The following is a 16,668-nucleotide window of genomic DNA, read 5'->3' on the forward strand; positions in this document are numbered from 1 at the left end:
TTCTTCCTCAGTTAAGTACAATTTGTAGGTGTTTGTACTTTCTTTCTGCTCCTCTACAGTTCATATTCACTTTTTCACTGGTAGATAACTTTAGTTGCAGATTAGCATTAATAATCCAGCAACTAGCGGTCTTAAATTAAGTGACAAAGTCACCTGCAGCTAATCCAGCAGCCAGATCGGTGGCGGATTAACGTTATTCAGGTTGTTGGGTTGCAGCGAACTGGCTAACGTTAGTTATTAATCTCTAGCAAAGTACTATCTGAATGGCTAATGTTACTTTTAACTTTTAAAATGACTTTAACAAATACTTAAGTTACTCAAATCAAATATATTTTCATGTTTAGATAAAAAACTGCCAAAAAGGATTCTGTAAGTCTGAAACCTTCGCAAAATAATGATTTAATATCTCAAAATAAAGACTTAATATCTCTAAATAATGATTTAATATCTCAAAATAAAGATTTAATATCTCTAAAAATACAAATGACTTAATAAAAATAATATTTAATATCTCAAAATAAAGACTTAATATCTCTAAATAATGACTTAATATCTCAAAATAAAGATTTAATATCAAAAAATAATTAATTATTTTTTTAATAAAAATTAAAAATTTCTAAATAATGACTTAAAATCTCTAAATAATGACTTAATATCTCTAAATAATGATTTAATATCTCTAAATAAAGATTTAATATCTCTAAATAATGACTTAATATCTCTAAATAAAGATTTAATATCTCTAAATAAAGATTTAATATCTCTAAATAATGATTTAATATCTCTAAATAATGACTTAATATCTCTAAATAATGACTTAAAACAAAAACTAATATCTCAAATAATGACTTAATATCTCTAAATAATGATTTAATATCTCTAAATAAAGATTTAATATCTCTAAATAATGACTATATATCTCTAAATAAAGATTTAATATCTCTAAATAATGATTTAATATCTCTAAATAATGATTTAATATCTCTAAATAATGATTTAATATCTCTAAATAATGACTTAATATCTCTAAATAATGATTTAAATCTCTAAATAATGCTTAATTCTAAAAATTAATATTAAATAAAATATAAAAAACATTCCTAAAAAAGATTTAATATCTCTAAATAATGATTTAATATCTCTAAATAATGACTTAATATCTCAAAATAATGATTTAATATCTCTAAATAATGACTTAATATCTCTAAATAAAGATTTAATATCTCTAAATAATGTTGTAGTATCTTAAAATCTTTATTTAGAGATGAACGTTTCTCTCTTTGATGACTTACACAATCTTTTCTCTCACTTTGGCAGAAATGAGCTTCCATATATTTTACATTGTTAGTCTCTGTACATTTGAATGAATGTAAACTGTGCAGAGATGAAACCGTCCCTGGACCTCACTGATGTCGCTTCATCCAGTGTGAGTCTCAGTAATCTGTGACCGGGAAGTAGGAGGGTTGTTAATCCTCTCCTCTCCAGAGGAAACACAGCGGCAGCTCATCCGGTAATGGCGCAGCACGGATCGACCGACGAGGACCAAGCAGGTTAAACACACACCTTATCTTACCTGGAAGACTTTTATTAGAGTGGAAATGATATAAATCGTGGTGACAGTGCGGTCGGCTGCTGTGTGAGAGACCGAGCAACCCTCCCGGGACGGCGGGAGGGAGGGAGGGAGGGAAATGGCCGCGGTCGGAGCGGAGCCCGAATATGTCCGGACCTTAACTTCAGATCAGAGTTTTTATTTCTGTTTGCTCCTCTGTGGTGGTTGGGTTCATACCTGCTGTGTTAAATATTCTCCATTATGTGTGTGTGTGTGTGTGTGTGTGTGTGTGTGTGTGTGTGTGTGTGTGTGTGTGAAGAGATATAACACCGCGGGTTCAGCACCACGCGGAAATGGACAGCGACTCCGCACCAAACCTCGTTCAAAAAACCTCCGATTTAACATGAAAACTAATAGCGTCTAAAAACTCCAGTTTGGTGTCAAATACTGTAAAATTTAATACATTTATTTAAATTTAATTTTCAAAATAACTTGGTAAAAATCAGAAATTGATTTTAATGATAAATTATAGGCTTAAATCTGCGAAACAAAAACACATGTATTTGTAAATAAAACAATTAAATTGATTTGTAATGCTTCCTTTAGATATTTCTATTCAATGCTGTACTCATGTGACACAGTAATGTAATGTTTTTGAGTTTAAATAACTGAATTATCAGAATCACTTTCATTGGCCAGGTATTTGCACACATACAATTACAATCTGAAAAAAGACAGATATGTATTCCCTAAAATTACATTTTTTATGTCAAAGATTCTTATTATATATAGTAAAAATAAATAAATACATTATACACACACACAGTAAAATATAATTCATATATAATGGATCCTTTGTGCATCATTTTTAACATCTTCTGTACAGTAACTTTGTGATGTTGACTAGTAGAACGATCTTCACTCAGATCTGGTTCAGGGAGAGTCTGACCACGTGTCTCTGTTTGTTTGTTTGTGTGTTTGTTTGTTTACAGGAGTCGACACAAGACTGAAGTTTACCATTGAACCATCGCTGGGAAAGAACGGATTCCAGCAGGTAAGAACTCGAACCAGCGCCACTTTCTGCTGCTGATCTGCTGTTGTGTTTATATGTGAGAGTGAAAGTGATAACGTCGACTTTCTAAACACCAAAGCACTCGTTTTATAGTAGATAATATAGTATTTCGAGTCTCTTGCATCAAAACTGTAACAAAAGACAAAGTTTCATTGGGGTTGTTGTCTTCACCACCATTGCTAAAGCTAACAGGCTCCAGGTTATGATATCATGCTAACGGACTAAGCCGGGCTGCTGCCAACGTTTTACTGCTGAACTGTTGCATCTTATATCTTTAATGCATTAATATTGTCCTGCTGGGTTACTCAGACAGCCGTGGCCTCAGTGGGAGTTTGCTCATTCATTAAAAGGGTAAATAAAGCAGTGTGTTGTTTTCTTCCCGACAGTGGTACGACGCTCTGAAGGCAGTGGCTAGACTCCCGACCGGGATCCCGAAGGAATGGAGGAAGAGGGTATGTGACTGCACTCAGTGTAACAGACGGCATTGTTAGGGCTGCTGTCATCAGCTCCAACCCCTGGGTGTTAGGGCCACAAATATCTTCCATACTAAAATACATTTTTATAAATAGGACAAAATGAATTTCTCCATTTTCTTTGTGTCTGTTTTGAACCCCGAGGGTTTCCAGTAAAAGAAGGCGCTGACCCAGTTGTGCAAACGTACAAGAAAAGTCTGTTTTCTTCATTATTATCAGCGGGAGAGAGTGTGGGCGCAGTGCAGAGGAGCATTAAGCAGAGGCACTTTGTCTACAATGCATCATAACTTCAGCTCATGGGAAGAGAGAGCGGGAAGTGGAAGCAATTACTTTCATCTTGTCAGAGGAGATTTCGCTCCTGAACTTACAAAACAAATTGAATCACTGTGAACAAGCGAAAGTTTCAATATTTGCTCATAAGACTCATAAGTGACTGGGAACCTGGATCTCTCCTCATATTTAACCCGTCTCCTATCCGGTATCCGGCTGTTGATTGATTTCCTCGTGTGTCTGCTGCTGTCGTCTCTCTGCAGGTTTGGCTAACGTTAGCAGACCAGTACCTCCACAGTATCTCTATTGACTGGGAAAAGACGCTTCGCTTCGCCTTTAATGAGCGCAGCAACCCGGACGACGACTCCCTCGGCATCCAAATCGTCAAGGTAACCGCATCGTAGACATGACAGACAGTCAGTGAGTGTGTCTGTGTCCAACTCTTCCTCACAGGTTAGTTAATGACAGACAGTCAGTGAGTGTGTCTGTGTCCAACTCTTCCTCACAGGTTAGTTAATGACAGACAGTCAGTGAGTGTGTGTGTGTCCAACTCTTCCTCACAGGTTAGTTAATGACAGACAGTCAGTGAGTGTGTCTGTGTCCAACTCTTCCTCACAGGTTAGTTAATGACAGACAGTCAGTGAGTGTGTCTGTGTCCAACTCTTCCTCACAGGTTAGTTAATGATGTTACTGAGTCAATGTGAGCAGATTGTGTCTGTAGACTGAAGAGAATCAGAGTCTCACTGATGGTGGAAATAAAGGTTTTACTTCCTTAAAACAGCCGTTTTTTGAATGGAGTTTGGTGTGACAGTGTGGAGCAGAGGGGATTTGAACCTTAATAATTCCCATAAACTGAGCTGACCGACCTTCTAATAATGAACCTTGTAAACAGCAGAAAGTAACAGGAAGTGGAGATAAAGCCTCCTGTTTTCTTCTTCTGTGGTCTCGTAGTAAAAGGTTGATTAATGAACACAAACATTGGTTTACAGTAACGTCTCATTGGACAGACGACAGAAACGGTTAATAAAGAGTGAACCACAGAAACAGTGACAATATGAGAGGCTGGCTGTAGGATTTTGGCTCCTTATTGCTAAAAAGCAATACAGTATTCTTATTTGATGGTATTAATTTGGCCTTTAAAGACCTCTGAATTTCCATTTACTGCCAGTTAAATCAGAGGCACTGCTGTCACCCAGAAGGAGGCGGGGCTTCATGCAAGACCTGGATGGACTTCTCTCATCTATGACACAAAAAACATCTTTTCAGATTGAGTAACCATCATTGATCCTACTGTGTACGTCCCTGTGAACAGCAGCGTCCTGTAGAGGATGTTTGCTTATGAGCATCATGGAAACAGAAACACTGCAGCTCTCACAGACAGGACAAAGTCCGATCACTGTGTTTGTCTTCTCTGTCTCTGTCCTACATGCGTGAAACGATGAGTAATCTATCCAGTTAATGTGCTGACTTTAAATAAAAGAATCCGTCCTTCTAACATCCAGGACCTGCACCGGACCGGCTGCAGTTCGTACTGCGGCCAGGAGGGGGAGCAGGACAGGGTGGTGCTGAAGAGGGTGCTGCTCGCGTACGCCCGCTGGAATAAAAGTGTGGGCTACTGCCAAGGGTTCAACGTGCTGGCGGCACTCATACTGGAGGTTACTGAAGGCAGTGAGAGCGACGCACTAAAGGTACACAGAGACATTTTATATGATTTTAATCTAATGAATATAATAGAACTTCCTGGTGGAGTTTAAACGCTGTCTTTTCCCGCTCTTCTGTATTCAGGTGATGATCTATCTGATCGACAAAGTGCTGCCAGAGAGTTATTTTGCCAACAACCTTCGAGCATTGTCAGGTAAACACAATGGTGCACAAAGTGTACAAAGAAAGCTGACCGAGGCTCAACTGTGATAGGAGCACAGAGCAAAAAGGGACTTAGAAAGGGTCAATTGATTAATTAGTTGGGAAATTAATCTACAATAGTTCTGACAGTCCATCAAGTCTTTTTTTTTAAGCAAGAACGCCATAAAATTCACTTGTTCTAGCTTCTTAAATTTGACCATTTGCTGGTTTCTTTGTCTCCTGTGTTAGTTAATTCAATGGATTTTGGTTTTGGACTGTCAGACAATGTCAACTTGGAAAATTACTGCCACATTAATCAATAATTATAAAAAATGTTTTAGTCTGGGAGTAAGTTAATAGATGTGGATGTTGGAGACTGTCGGTATCCGATGGTGACATCTACAGCACCTATCGATTGGAAACTTTATTGCTATCATCAGGTTATTGTCACTCTCTAACCAACAGAGCTTTTTATTGTGTAATGTTTCCTTCTGTCAGTGGACATGGCGGTGTTCAGAGACCTGCTGCGCCTGAAGCTGCCCAGACTGTCCCAGCATCTCCACCACCTTCAGAAAGCTGCCAACAGAGAGGCCGGAGGTACAAACCTGTGCTACCTGGTTGTGTGTCCACGTCTCTGTGACAAACAATAGTGTGTGTGTGTGTGTGTGTGTGTGTGTGTGTGTGTGTACCAATAACACATGTCTGTTTCCTCTCAGGCAGCTACGAGCCTCCATTGACCAACGTGTTCACTATGCAGTGGTTCCTCACCATGTTCGCCACCTGCCTGCCGGCCCCCACTGTGCTGAAGATCTGGGACTCGGTTTTCTTCGAGGGTTCAGAGGTGCTGTTCCGGGTCGCCCTCGCCATCTGGGAGAGACTGGGAGAGTGAGTGGACCATTACCGCCAGAAAACACTATCATTCTCCACCAGACTCCATAGACAAAAACACTAATTTTACCTTCATAACAACTTGTGGAGTGGACAGAAACAGAATAAAACTCATTAAAAGCATCTCTGTTAGTGTTTCCAACAATCACCAACTCTGGTTTGGTGGAAATAAATCCTTAATTCACAGACGTAGATGATAAAAACAGCAGTTTCAGTCGGAGCAGACCGGCTATGGAAACAAACCACAGAGAGGCTGCGATACAACACAGGCAGAGGGAGAGAGACACCATGGGACTCTGTATATAGAGAATATAATGTTAAATTGTAAAACTACTAATACCACTTCAGCTGCTACTAATGCTGAAACAGCACATGATAGGATGTATTACTGGAAATGACTGCAGCTTTCCCTTATATATACCGATAGATAGATAGATAGATAGATAGATAGATAGATAGATAGATAGATAGATAGATAGATAGATAGATAGATTAGATTAGATTAGATTAGATTAGATTAGATTAGATTAGATGTGGGTGACGCTGAATGAGGCAAACCTGGACAACTAAATCTCTACAATGTGCTTGTTATTCCTCTGCTTCCTCCCGCTATCTGTGTCCAGGAGGATCGAATACTGTCAGACAGCAGACGACTTCTACAGCACGATGGGTTGTCTCACTCAGGAGATGCTGGAGCACAACCTCATCGACCCCACTGAACTCATGCAGGTACGACATGAACCAAACCCCTCACGCTTTTTTAACCTCTTTCTAGTCATGTTTATGAACTGATATAAATATATTTTCTCTCCGTCTACCAGGAGGTTTATTCCATAGCAGTGTTTCCTTTCCCTCAACTGGCTGAGCTGAGAGAGAAATACACCTACAACATCACTCCATTCCCTACCTCAGTCAAATCCAATGGAAGGTTTGTAGACTTCCTGTAGTCCACCTGCGTCTGTGCCAGCTGCTGGGGGGGGAGCCTGTTACAGTGATGCTGTTGTTATTTTGTCGTAGTGGTGGTGGTCTGGGCAGCTGGGAGAGCGATGACGATGCCGACATGGACGATGAAGACTCTGTGGTGACGGCGCTCGGTTGTCTGGGTCCCCTGGGCGGCCTGCTGGCGCCCGAGCTGCAGAGATACCAGAAACATCTCAAAGGTCGGTGCAACCACACGCCACCCGCTGGAGAGCATCCAGAGACAGCAGCCGAGTGGCTCAAGACAAACTACTGCCCCAAATCCTCATGTTCTGCCCCGATTTGACTCCAATTTACAAACTGGTCTCTGATCTGTTTCCCCTCACAGACAAATCCCCACTTCGTCCTCCTTCAGCAGCTCCTCCAGATGAAGCCAAAGGGATTTAGTTCAAAATGCTGGTTAAGATCTGAAGCAGTGGTCATCTCTACTCCAGAGAGATTTAAAAAATGACTTCAGAGAAATGAGTTCATTTAACCTCATAAGCAGATCTCAGTTGATTTGACCTGGTTTAAAAGGGAAACTCATTCTCAGGAGAAAGTGAGCATCAGTAAATCATTCAGAGACTACAGGATGATTACAGTAAACAAACTGCCGGCTGCTTACAGAGAGCAGTTCACATTGTGTGCTGCTGGGTTGGATTTGTGTCTGTGCAACACAAAACGTATGGAGGACCCAAACCGCCAGAATCAAAGATAAATAAATGCTATTAAATGCACCAAAAATAATATAAAAAGGCATTAATTAATTAATTTATTTATTTATTGTTGATTGTATTTTTTGATTCGGTTCCATTAAAAGGTAGAAAAGCTGCTGAAATTCTTCGACACACCTTTTCCAGAGAAGCAAATGTCAAACATTTCTCAACAAAATGCACTTTCCCCTCGACTTCAAAGTCGCCTCAAAGTGTAACAGTATCAGATCATCAGACAAAAAACAGGAAGGACTGACTCAGTTTGAGAGTTTGGTCTTCTGAATAGAAAATAAACTCTAAACCCCAGATTGTCGTCCCCCTCAGATTGCACCAAGAGGCTTTTTTATGTGGCACTTTGTGTCTCGAGTGCTCGGCTGATCTTGATTAAAAGCAAAAGCAAATAAGTCCGAAAAGGGGCTTAAAATGCTAAAAAGGCACATTGGATTTTGTCTGATTTGTTTCTGCTTTTTGAACCAAAGCCACGACTCTAATCTTTGAATCTTTCTGTGAATCGTAGAGTCTGAAAGACAAAGTCACAGTTATGTATAAAAGTAGGGATAAATAACACGACATGTGACCTTTTATCGTCTTCTTTCTACCTCCAGACCAGCGAGCGGAGCAGGGGAACATCGCAGAGCTGAGCCCCGGAGCGGTGGGAGCTGGAGGGGCAGGAGCTGGAGGCGGTGGAGGAGGAGGAGGAGGAGGAGCCAGGGCCGAGCATCAGGCAGCAATCAACAGCATGATGATGGAGAGAATGAGCACCGACATCTACGCCCTGAAGAAGCAATACACGCGTATCAAAAGGCGGCAGCAGCAACAGGCTATGCAACTCTACATACGCACAGGTGCAGTGATTCATGTCATAATGCTCCGCTGCTTCTATTGTTTAAACTATTACAGTTTCTGTTCAGTGTTTCAGGTGGATGCAGCGAGATTTGTTAATGTACATTTTAATAATCTTTTACCACAAAAATGAGGTATAACTACATTTCTGTTGTTCTTTTTCAACCATAAAAACAGAATAATACACATTCAAATCACCGTATTGAAACCATACGCAGTTGGGTTTGCAGTTATGCTACATGACAGCAGCGTGCTTTATGAAGAAGGGGGGGTTGCCAATAAAAAGAAAAGACAATGATGAGACAGTTTAAAACCACTACTTTAGTATACAGTGATAAATATAGTGATATAGTATATGTGTAAAAAAGGATTTCTTTAATTGAGTGAGAACCCAGTACAGAACTTTATTGTCCACAAACACATACAATTCTTATTTCAGAACAAACTCTTTAGAGATATTGTCTTTCAGGGACCGTTCAGATACTCGTTGTTGTATCCGTATTTTAGCAGGTTGAAAAGAGACGTTCAGACCGAATATCAGCCAGTTTTTAACTTCAACAATATGAAACAGTTTAAAGTTACAGACACAGCGGCTGACAGTGTAATGCTGGGAAGGTGAGTTTCCATCTGGGTAGAAACACACACACACGCAGCAGTTGGATGTTTGACAATGATGTGTGACTCGTAGGACCTGGACCTGAAGTGCCAACACGTCCGGGGATTCCTCAGGAGCGTCTGGAGAACCACAGTGACGGTACCGACGACCACGCTGACGGTACTGGTGTTGAACCTAAAGGGTCGTCTGGGTGTTCTGGGGCTGATTTCAGGGTCTTCAATGATTCATCCTTGTTTGAATTGAAGTCATTGAATGATTTAAGGAGGATAGAAGAGAACTCATAAAATCTGTTTATAATCATAATCCAGGGTTCCCAAGGCAGATTTCCACTTCATCTTTTTCATTGGGTTTATGATAAATTAAGAACCTCACAAGGTTTTTTAACCACACACAGTTCATAGAAATGCTGTATAGCTAAATAATTCACTCAGATTTGGTGTTTTTTTGGGATAGAAAACAATAAACTCTTATTTTGTAATAAATTGAAGAGAAACCCTCTGGAGAAACATTGGAAATCTGGTGAAGGAGCTGCTGCCTCACAAACACGGAATCTTTTCCAGGTTTTAATCAAGAAGCATTATGTTTGGAAGAGGGACGACTGTGGTTGGGTATCTGGTGGTGGTTGTTCTAGATGCAGGGAGAGGTTTGGAGTCAGACTCGAGTCTCAAATTTGACAACAAAGTTAAAAAAAAATTTGCAACTCGACTTGAAAATACGTGACAGCTTCCCTTTCTTATAAAAGTATGTTATTAAAAAAGTTTCCCACAAAATCTATTAATCTTCTTTTGCTGAATCAATTCATATTATTTAATTCCCATCACGTCGATACTTAATTCCTCAGATCCACTTTGTTTGAACCAGTCCGACAGCATCCAGTCAAGTTGCAGGAGAGAACCATGAAGAACTAACGCTGTGATGATACCAAAGTTCAGTATTTCTGCTCTGTAGCTTGGGGCCAGACCCCGACGTGCTTTACAAGAGATCAGTGAAATCGATGCTGAAGCGAACAGAGAGCCAGGGTTGGGAAGATGTGATGCCGTTTCAACCGTTGTAAAGTACAGCGTGTTGTTGCATGTTCCCTCTCCGACTCACACTTTGATCACAAATCAGCTTCTGAGTTAGATGCAGCATCGTACAGTAAAAGAGAATAATAATGTTTTTGGACATATCCTGGTAGAACCCTGACAGAGAGTGTCTTTCATATACTACTGCTCTGTGGTTAAACTGACATTACATTTAGTGAAGAGCACACTGTGACTCGTTTAGGACTCGAAATTCAAAGTTTAGGACTTGAGTGCAAAGACTTAAGACTTGCTTGTGACTTGAACACAATGACTTGCTCCCTCCTCTGGTTGCAGCTGGTATTTGCACAGTTTAAGTCAACAAACCAGCTGTCTTCTTTATTTGGAGACACCTGTCCATCAGATGCACACAGTAAATCAACCTTCTTATAACTAAACCATCAGTTAAAATGCCTGAAAATTACAGTTAGTGTTCAGTTTTTATCATGTTCCAGTTAACAAACTGAGGATGTCCTCCGCAGTGACAGGTGTCTCCAGTTTGACCTGGTTTTTATGAATAATTCATATTCTGATGATTTTTGGGAAACCACTAACCTCTGTTAACAACCTCTGATCCCGTTGTATATGTTGCTCCTGCCGTCTCATGCTAACATATGATGTATGAAGCTTGTATAACAGTATTACAGTGAGATGTTTTTTTTCCCTTTCAGATTCAAACATCTGCACACACACTCACCGTCTGTCATCGTACAGCTCAGTAATCAGCTTTCATAAAGACATGCTTACACTGACATGGTTTACTAACATTGGAAAAAAGGCCAAAATACTGTATATTACTGCACATATTATATAATACCAAAGAAATTAATATGGACTTGGCCAGTAATCCAAAATGCTGTCTCATTCTGAGAGGCCGGAGAGATCAACCCTACGCCCTCTGGTGTCTGATGCAAAGCTTTTGGCAACAGCTGCTCTGAACAGCTGGTTGTATTTCTAAATGAGAATCCAACAGACATGTTTCATTCCTGTGGCGACTGTAATCTCATTTATTTAGTAAACTAGCAGTTATTTATTTTTCTGAAATTTGATTTCACATTATGTTTTTAATGTTAGACAAATTACATTATTTTGGTAATTTTAGATGGACATTTGTAAAGAAAAGTAATTCTCATTTGCACACCGTGTTCAGTTTTTATGGGAGATCCGATCCTTCAAGCAGTTATGTCTAATTCTTCATTCTGCACAACAAAACTATTTTTCAAGGTGCAACATGGTTGAAAATAAATGTCTGTGTCACAGTAACCTCAGTACCAAATAAATCCTACTGTAGCTCTCACTTTTAAGAAGTTCTAAATGTTAAAAATTCAGCTTCCGCGGCCTAGCATCTGTTGTGTGCCTGTTTTAAATGTTTCTCTTTCTTCCCTCCAGACAAGTGCCCCGCCACCCGTGTCCTGGCCTCCCAGCTCAACCCCTCCAGCTCCGTCATCAACCACCTCCTTCTGGGTCGGAAACCACGCGGAGGAGGCCCCGGACTCTCATCCACAAGCACATCCACGCTACCAGGGTCCAGACCCGCTTCCCTGTCCCAGAGTCACGGCTCTCCAGCCAGGCAGCGCTGTGGCTCCAACAGTACCGGATCTCCGGGGAGCTCTGGAGGAGGCGCAACGTCCCCTTGGCGTGCTCACGTCCGGGTGCATCGGAGGAATATAGCCAGGGCCCGAGAACAGCTGGGCTTCGGAGGTTCAGAGGAAAGGGAAGACGAGGAGGAAGAGAGAGAATTGGAGAGACTGGAGGGTGAAGAGGAGAATAAGATTGAGGAAAATGATGAGGAGCAGAAAGAGGGGAGTGACTCCTCTGTGTCTCCATCTCCTGATCCCTCCGGTGCCGTGTCAGTGTGTGAAGAGGCTCCACAGGTTGCAGATGTGACCAAAGAAGTAGAAGTCGCAGAGGTGGTGGTGCAGCTGGACTCCCTGGATCTAGAGGACGGATCACATCTGACCTCCGCAAACCCAGATACGCAACCCACGCTGCCAGAGTCTAAAGCTGCACCCCAAGTCCCTCTCCTCCCTCCTCCACCATCCTTAAACACGCATAAAGAGTCGGACTCCTCCGGCTCAGAGAGACCCTTTACCTCCATCGCTTTACCTCCACCTCACCACTCCTTCAACGTCCCTTCCTCCTCACCTTCCAGCCCGAGTCCGTCCCCCTCTCCGGTCCCTACATCCGCTTCTCCTACGCCACCGAGCTCCACATCCCGCCTCCCATCATCCCCTTCAGCTAACAGCCTGTCCTCTCTCCCTCCTCCCGCGACCTCCACCTTTTACAAGACGTCCTCCCCCTCCACTCCCTCACTCTCCTCCATCTCCTCATCGTCCACATCCCGTATGTCCTCCTCCCCGTCAACCCCGGCGTTCCCGTCCACTGGCGCCTCCACTCCTAAACACCAGGTCTTCTCCCCGTTCCCTAGCGTGAAGCAGCCCAGGAAATCGGCAGCAGCCAGAAACCTCGGCCTCTACGGTCCTACATCCAGAACACCCACAGTCCACTTCCCTCAGCTGAGCCGCAACCTCAACCGTAGTAGTGGTGCCGGCACCACCGGGAGGCGATGAAAGCCTCTGGATCTCTGAACTGATGCTAGAAACACAGTCATACTATAACGACACCGTGTTGCCTCCTGCATATCAAGAAAACAACCCTCATTTGAAGCAGATTGAAAGTTTAGAAATCTCTTGATTATTGATGTTGAAATGTGAAGATTCACCGAATGAAGGTGTCATTCTGAAATCCACAAGCCATTACAGACAAACATTTAAAGCAGCACTATGTAAGATTTGGTCTTTGTTGCCATTTGGTGCCCCTAAGTTGCAACTAGTTGCTGAGAAGAGTCTTAGTTGACCAACTTTTCATTAGTTGGATAGTCGCGCACAGGAGGATGAGCGCAGGGGCTGTGCGAGCGGGCAACAGAACCGGGTTCACAGCCTCTGAGACCGATGGAGGCCAGATGATTTTACAGCGGCTCCGAACCAGGACTCTGACAATGAAAACACGACGGGTTCAGGCAAGAACAGAATAGGGGACTTATAACGAGACTTATATATATGTATTTAAACAATTTAATTTAATATCATAAATGTGCAACGACTAACAACGACTAGTGGACTACAAACAGCTTTAGTCAGTGCAGCTCTAATGGACAGCTGTACGTTTGATGTGATTACTTATGATCAAAACCTAGTGAGTTGCTAACAGCCAAACATCAAACAAGTGCAGCCTTTAATTTCACCAACAACTAAAAGTCAGTCCCACGTTTACTCTTGTCCGGCAGCTTTTCTATTCTTAGCGTCCGCCGTCCTCTTTGGTCTCTTCTCCTCTGCCGTTAGCTCCATAGAAGCTGCTGAGCCCAGTTACATTGCCCGCTGCACGATCTGACATCCGAAGCCTAAAAACGTCCTCCCCCCCGGCGGTCCGGAGCTCCAGTGCTACCAGCGTAAACACCAACACTCCCCCGGTGCTCTGAGCACCCAGTCCAGAGTGTCCAGGACAGGATGGCTAAGCTAACTAGCTCACAGCAGCTACATTTGGCAGCAGTTACTTAACTCTGTAAATCACATAGAGTTGAAGCGATCAGAAGGAAAACCAGAATTTCTCCATAAAATATGATCGAGTTTCACCAAAATCAGCGACTCAGATGTCGGTGTTTGACTTAGTGCCGTAAAGCACTTGTTCCGACCTGGAGCCAAAAGTTACACATCGTGAGAACAGGCGTACAGAGGCACCATTCACCCTGTTACAATTCACTGTAGCATCAGAATGATAGTGAAGCTGTTATTTTAAGGTGGAAAAGTTACATAATGTTGCTTTAAGGATTAGTGTTTCAACCACATCTGTACTGTACAGCCAAGGTAAAGCTACCACAGGACAGTATCAAGCCCTTTACGGTAGCCTATGCAGTTCCTTCTTGACCATAATGGATACATGATAATAAAACACAAAAGGCATGAGGCGTGAACTTTTTGTTTTTAGGACTCATTGTGTCTCGTCTGCATTTGTGTCGGACTCGTCTTCATCTGCTGAACAGTGAGAAAAGGATTCTCCTCGGACTGAAACAGAACGAGACTCCTGCCCTGGACAAACACTTCCTTCTGGACTCACACGGGGCACCATAATGTGAGATTACGCAACAGCCATCCAGTTGTTTCGATGCCAAGTATTTAAAGAAAAACAAGAGATACCTAAGAATTGCTGTAAATGAAGAATCATGAAAACTTCAGTGTGTGCCCAAAATCTTAAAACGTTTGACGTCCTGAAGCACTTAACATTTTATCTTGTTCTGTCTGATGGTGAAATCAGTGTTTGGTGTGTGTGTGTGTGTGTGTGTGTGTGCGCGCGCTCTGTAACTGTTGAACACGAGGAATGTTGGTCAGTAACGAAGGAAGCGTGAATTGGAAAGCGACTCTTCGACCCACTTGGCAGTTTTGTTTTCGACCGTCTGGGTGAAAAATGTGTAAATGAAATGTGGCAAAATTAAATATAAAGGAATTTATCAATAATTGCTCGTATCGGTTGCTATGTTCACAGAAAATAAACCTGCACAGCACTTCAGGTGTTGATTAAATCCCAGTGTGGTCACCTGCAGCTAAACATAATGCTTCATTGTTTGTACATTTGAGCACATTTAGCGTAATTTAATTTACAGAAATGAATCTTTCTTCTATCATCTACCAGGTTGATGATTGTCACAAATTCAATTACCGTAATTACCGTGACGTGGACACAAACTGTAACGAAATGTGATACTGCTTTATATAACTTACAATGGGCTGCACATCAACGATAGTACAACAGAGCTATACATAAGGAAAAATACCTACACGTGAATACTTAACTTGGTATTTATTTATTGTGTTGTTTGGCCTTCTTGTGGAGCACTCACATAATCGGTGCCTGTGGGCATTTATTGTGTTGGCAGCATGACGAAGGCTGTTTTTGAATAGTTTTACAAGTTGCTAAATTTGACATTCAACCAAACAAACAATTGTAGCTGGAAGGGACTTAAAGCTTTAAACTTACGCTTTATCAAAAATGTACCCTTTCTATGCCCCGCCCCTTTTGGAAGCTTTACCCTGGGCGGAGGTCGAATCAGCCACAGTAGCTCAATAACTAAAAGTATGTTACTCCCCCCTGTTATGCCTTCAAGTATCTCCACAGTCGTACACATTATTAGTATTTTCGTCTGTTTTACAACCTCCTACAGTGTTAGTTGCCACCGTTTTATCCCGAGTAGCCAAACGTCTGTTGAAGGATGTCGCTCTGCATGATTGAGTTCGCTCTTATTTTCCACTGCCGTAATTTCAATGTATCATCTTAATCCTTACACTGGTAAAGGAAAGACGTGATTATCAGATCTGATATTCAGCATTTTTCCAATTATCATTATTTCTTTTTACCGATTGCCGATACATTAATTTAAAAGTACTTTGGCTCTGATGGAGCGGCATTGATCTGCCTGTAGTCTCGCTCAAAGTCCCGCCCACAGCGCTGTCTGATCATCACAAATAATAAAGTAATAAATGCTTTAAGATAATGTTAAAAACTTGTCTTTTGCAGCATTTAAACATAATTATGCTTAAAGTACTCAAATATTTCACTTACGTAGTTCCACAGTCTAAAAATACTCAAAAACGTACGTATTCGCATCAAAATATACTTAAAAAGTTATGAAAAAATGTGAGTAAAATGTATATTTGCCTTAATTTAACTCAAACAAGTTGTTAAAACTTTTTACATCAAAGTTTGTTCTTTTTTGTAAACAAAATACCAGTAAAAAGTGCTCAATCGGGAATGTTTCTGTAACTTAAGTTAGTGTCACTTAAAATTACTGGTAAAAGCTGATTAATGAAGAATCTTTAACTTAACAGAATTAAGTTAGTGTTACTTAAAATGTATATATACAGTTTCAACAATTTTTTGAGTTAAATGAACGTCTCTGGATTTACAGTCTCCCGATCGATCTCTATCACTCACTAACTGCAGGAATACTGTAATTCATTGACACCAACATGAATCACTGAATTTAGTTTCACATAAACACATATTGTGTCTGACTGACTACGTTACACCAAAGTATCCTTCGTTACCGAGGCCGATACTGCACTCCAATAAAGAAACACTTGGAAGAACGACAGGTTTCCTTGTTTTCTGTTTAAATACAATGTGTAGTTGCTCGTAAATGTGTGTATGCTTGCATTTAATTAAAATCAGAGGTGGGAAGGACAACTGGTTTGGAAGATGGAAACATTCACATTACTTTGATTTTTACAAACAGAACTGGATTTTGGGGATTAAGGACACAATTAGCATTTTTGTGTGGAGTAACAGAAAAGTAATGTAACCAGAAGTGTAACTAATTACTGTTGGCAGGGA

At 41.2% G+C, this 16,668-nt stretch overlaps 2 protein-coding genes across 6 annotated transcripts in view; both read left to right on the forward strand.

The window, feature by feature from the left end:
* tbc1d30 (TBC1 domain family, member 30) overlaps window positions 1-16,424 on the forward strand; it is a 26,378-nt gene extending 9,954 nt beyond the window's left edge. For 2 of the 5 annotated variants that reach the window (XM_051419822.1, XM_051419824.1), the window contains 13 exons: window positions 2,542-2,603; window positions 3,008-3,073; window positions 3,628-3,753; window positions 4,867-5,052; window positions 5,150-5,219; window positions 5,705-5,803; window positions 5,923-6,091; window positions 6,718-6,823; window positions 6,916-7,022; window positions 7,112-7,254; window positions 8,370-8,609; window positions 9,296-9,382; window positions 11,674-16,424. In XM_051419822.1, coding sequence (XP_051275782.1) covers window positions 2,542-2,603; window positions 3,008-3,073; window positions 3,628-3,753; window positions 4,867-5,052; window positions 5,150-5,219; window positions 5,705-5,803; window positions 5,923-6,091; window positions 6,718-6,823; window positions 6,916-7,022; window positions 7,112-7,254; window positions 8,370-8,609; window positions 9,296-9,382; window positions 11,674-12,854 — 2,642 coding nt within the window. In that variant the 3' untranslated portion in view covers window positions 12,855-16,424. Of the gene's footprint in view, window positions 1-1,170; window positions 1,551-2,541; window positions 2,604-3,007; window positions 3,074-3,627; window positions 3,754-4,866; window positions 5,053-5,149; window positions 5,220-5,704; window positions 5,804-5,922; window positions 6,092-6,717; window positions 6,824-6,915; window positions 7,023-7,111; window positions 7,255-8,369; window positions 8,610-9,295; window positions 9,383-11,673 lie in introns of those variants that run through there. The other 3 variants (XM_051419823.1, XM_051419826.1, XM_051419825.1) reach the window with 2 other exon arrangements.
* zgc:194209 (uncharacterized protein LOC570908 homolog) overlaps window positions 1-16,668 on the forward strand; it is an 80,137-nt gene that overhangs the window by 31,435 nt on the left and 32,034 nt on the right. The window lies entirely within an intron of this gene.

The sequence above is a fragment of the Dicentrarchus labrax genome, unplaced genomic scaffold, assembly GCF_905237075.1.
Source record: "Dicentrarchus labrax unplaced genomic scaffold, dlabrax2021, whole genome shotgun sequence".
Taxonomy (NCBI): Eukaryota; Metazoa; Chordata; class Actinopteri; family Moronidae; genus Dicentrarchus; species Dicentrarchus labrax.